The 1,467-nt window shown below is 45.2% G+C and overlaps 1 protein-coding gene across 5 annotated transcripts in view; it reads left to right on the forward strand.

Annotated features, from left to right (window-relative positions):
• Positions 1–1,461, forward strand: part of ANKDD1A (ankyrin repeat and death domain containing 1A) — a 43,639-nt gene extending 42,178 nt beyond the window's left edge. For all 5 annotated transcript variants that reach the window (XM_019630414.1, XM_019630411.1, XM_019630410.1 and 2 more), the window contains one exon: positions 879–1,461. Coding sequence is in view for 4 of the 5 variants with exons in the window: in XM_019630411.1 (XP_019485956.1) it covers positions 879–940 (62 nt within the window). In the remaining variant the exon portion in view is untranslated. The remainder of the gene's footprint in view (positions 1–878) is intronic.
• Positions 1,462–1,467: the final 6 nt, after the last annotated feature.

Consider the following 1,467-nt stretch of genomic DNA (forward strand, 5'->3'; position numbering starts at 1 on the left):
CCGCCCCCCGCCACCACACACAGTTTGGAATAAGGCTGGAACAGCCTGCAGAGGTCCTTTTTACAAACATTAAGATATATGGGCCAGAACTGGCTTAATATGAGTTGAACCAGTCATATCTGGTCAAATAAAATTTCTGAGGCCACCCCAACCTTTGAATCCTAGCTATTAAACAAAAACAATGCAATAAATGGGTTTTGTAAATGAAAAAAAAAATTTTTGCCACTCCCAAAAGCCTGATTTGGAATTCAGGGCATCTTATGGAACCATCAGGCAAGTGGGATAAAAGGTTCTAGTACTGGGCCGGCCGAGTGGCTCAGTTGGTTAAGAGCTCACTCAAGAGTTTGAGCTCTGAGCAACAGCGGCTCAAGTCCCGGCCCAAGCTCAGCTGCAGCTGAGCTGCCAACAGGTGGCAGGATGGCTCAGCTAAAAAAAAAACAACAAACAACGTTCTAGTACTAATCCCTCTTTAAAAACAAGGTCAGCCCATGATGACAAAGCCTTAAATATCATAATGTCCACCGGCATGGTGCTTTACGAAATGCCACAGAATGGGGTATTAGGCAGTCACCAATAGTAACGAAGGCTACATTAGTCCCATGGTAACAAGGAAAAACATTGATAGCATCCTATTAAGGGCAAAAAGGAAAGCCTCTGGCATGGTGGCTATTTCACAGCTGCCACAGGCAAGGTAGGAAAACAGAGTCATTCCAGAGTAAAGAAATTGGGTATGACTTTTTATTTTTCCAAAATGTTCTTAAATATTATTGTTGCTTCTTCTTTTAGCACAAATTCTGGCAGACAATTAAAACCTAAAAACCAGTCCTGTGAGACAGATCTCAGGCAACATGAGGCAACAGGAATCTTGTCTTTTGCAGAAAGCATCAGGAAGAAAGCAAATGCTGACCTGAGTGCCCCCAGGAGGTGCACAGCCATGTAACCGGAGGTGCTGGGCCTTCAGGACCGTGGGACCTCAGGATGGGGGCACCACACAGATAACCACCATTAAGGGCTTTTAAAAAAATCACTGTTAACAGACCTCCAGCTGCTTCTCCTGAAACACATAGTCATGCAGGCCTAGAAAGGCAAATGCTTGTAACGTTTTTTTACAAGGATTGGTCTAGGGGCCTGTCTCAGGTTTTATAGGTAATCCCTTCCCACAGGTATGGTCCTTTGCATCTCTCAGCTCACTTTCATCACCATCATCTCAGAGCCTCACAACAGTTCCCTGAGGTGCATGGGGCGTCTTTTCAGAGAGGACATGGGCTCAGGGTGTATAAGAAGCTAATTAGGTGGTGAGATCAGGTGCAAAACCCAGCAGTCCTGTCTTGCCTACCTGGTGAAGGGCTCCATCCATCACTTACAAAATGGACCACCCTTAACTCAGCCACTGGCTTTTAGGAATGCTGCCTTTACGTCACAGCTGTGTCTGTTCCCAAGTTTATTTGTACACTTTAACAGTTCCAG

Source organism: Hipposideros armiger, unplaced genomic scaffold (genome assembly GCF_001890085.2).
Source record: "Hipposideros armiger isolate ML-2016 unplaced genomic scaffold, ASM189008v1 scaffold_910, whole genome shotgun sequence".
Classification (NCBI taxonomy): Eukaryota; Metazoa; Chordata; class Mammalia; order Chiroptera; family Hipposideridae; genus Hipposideros; species Hipposideros armiger.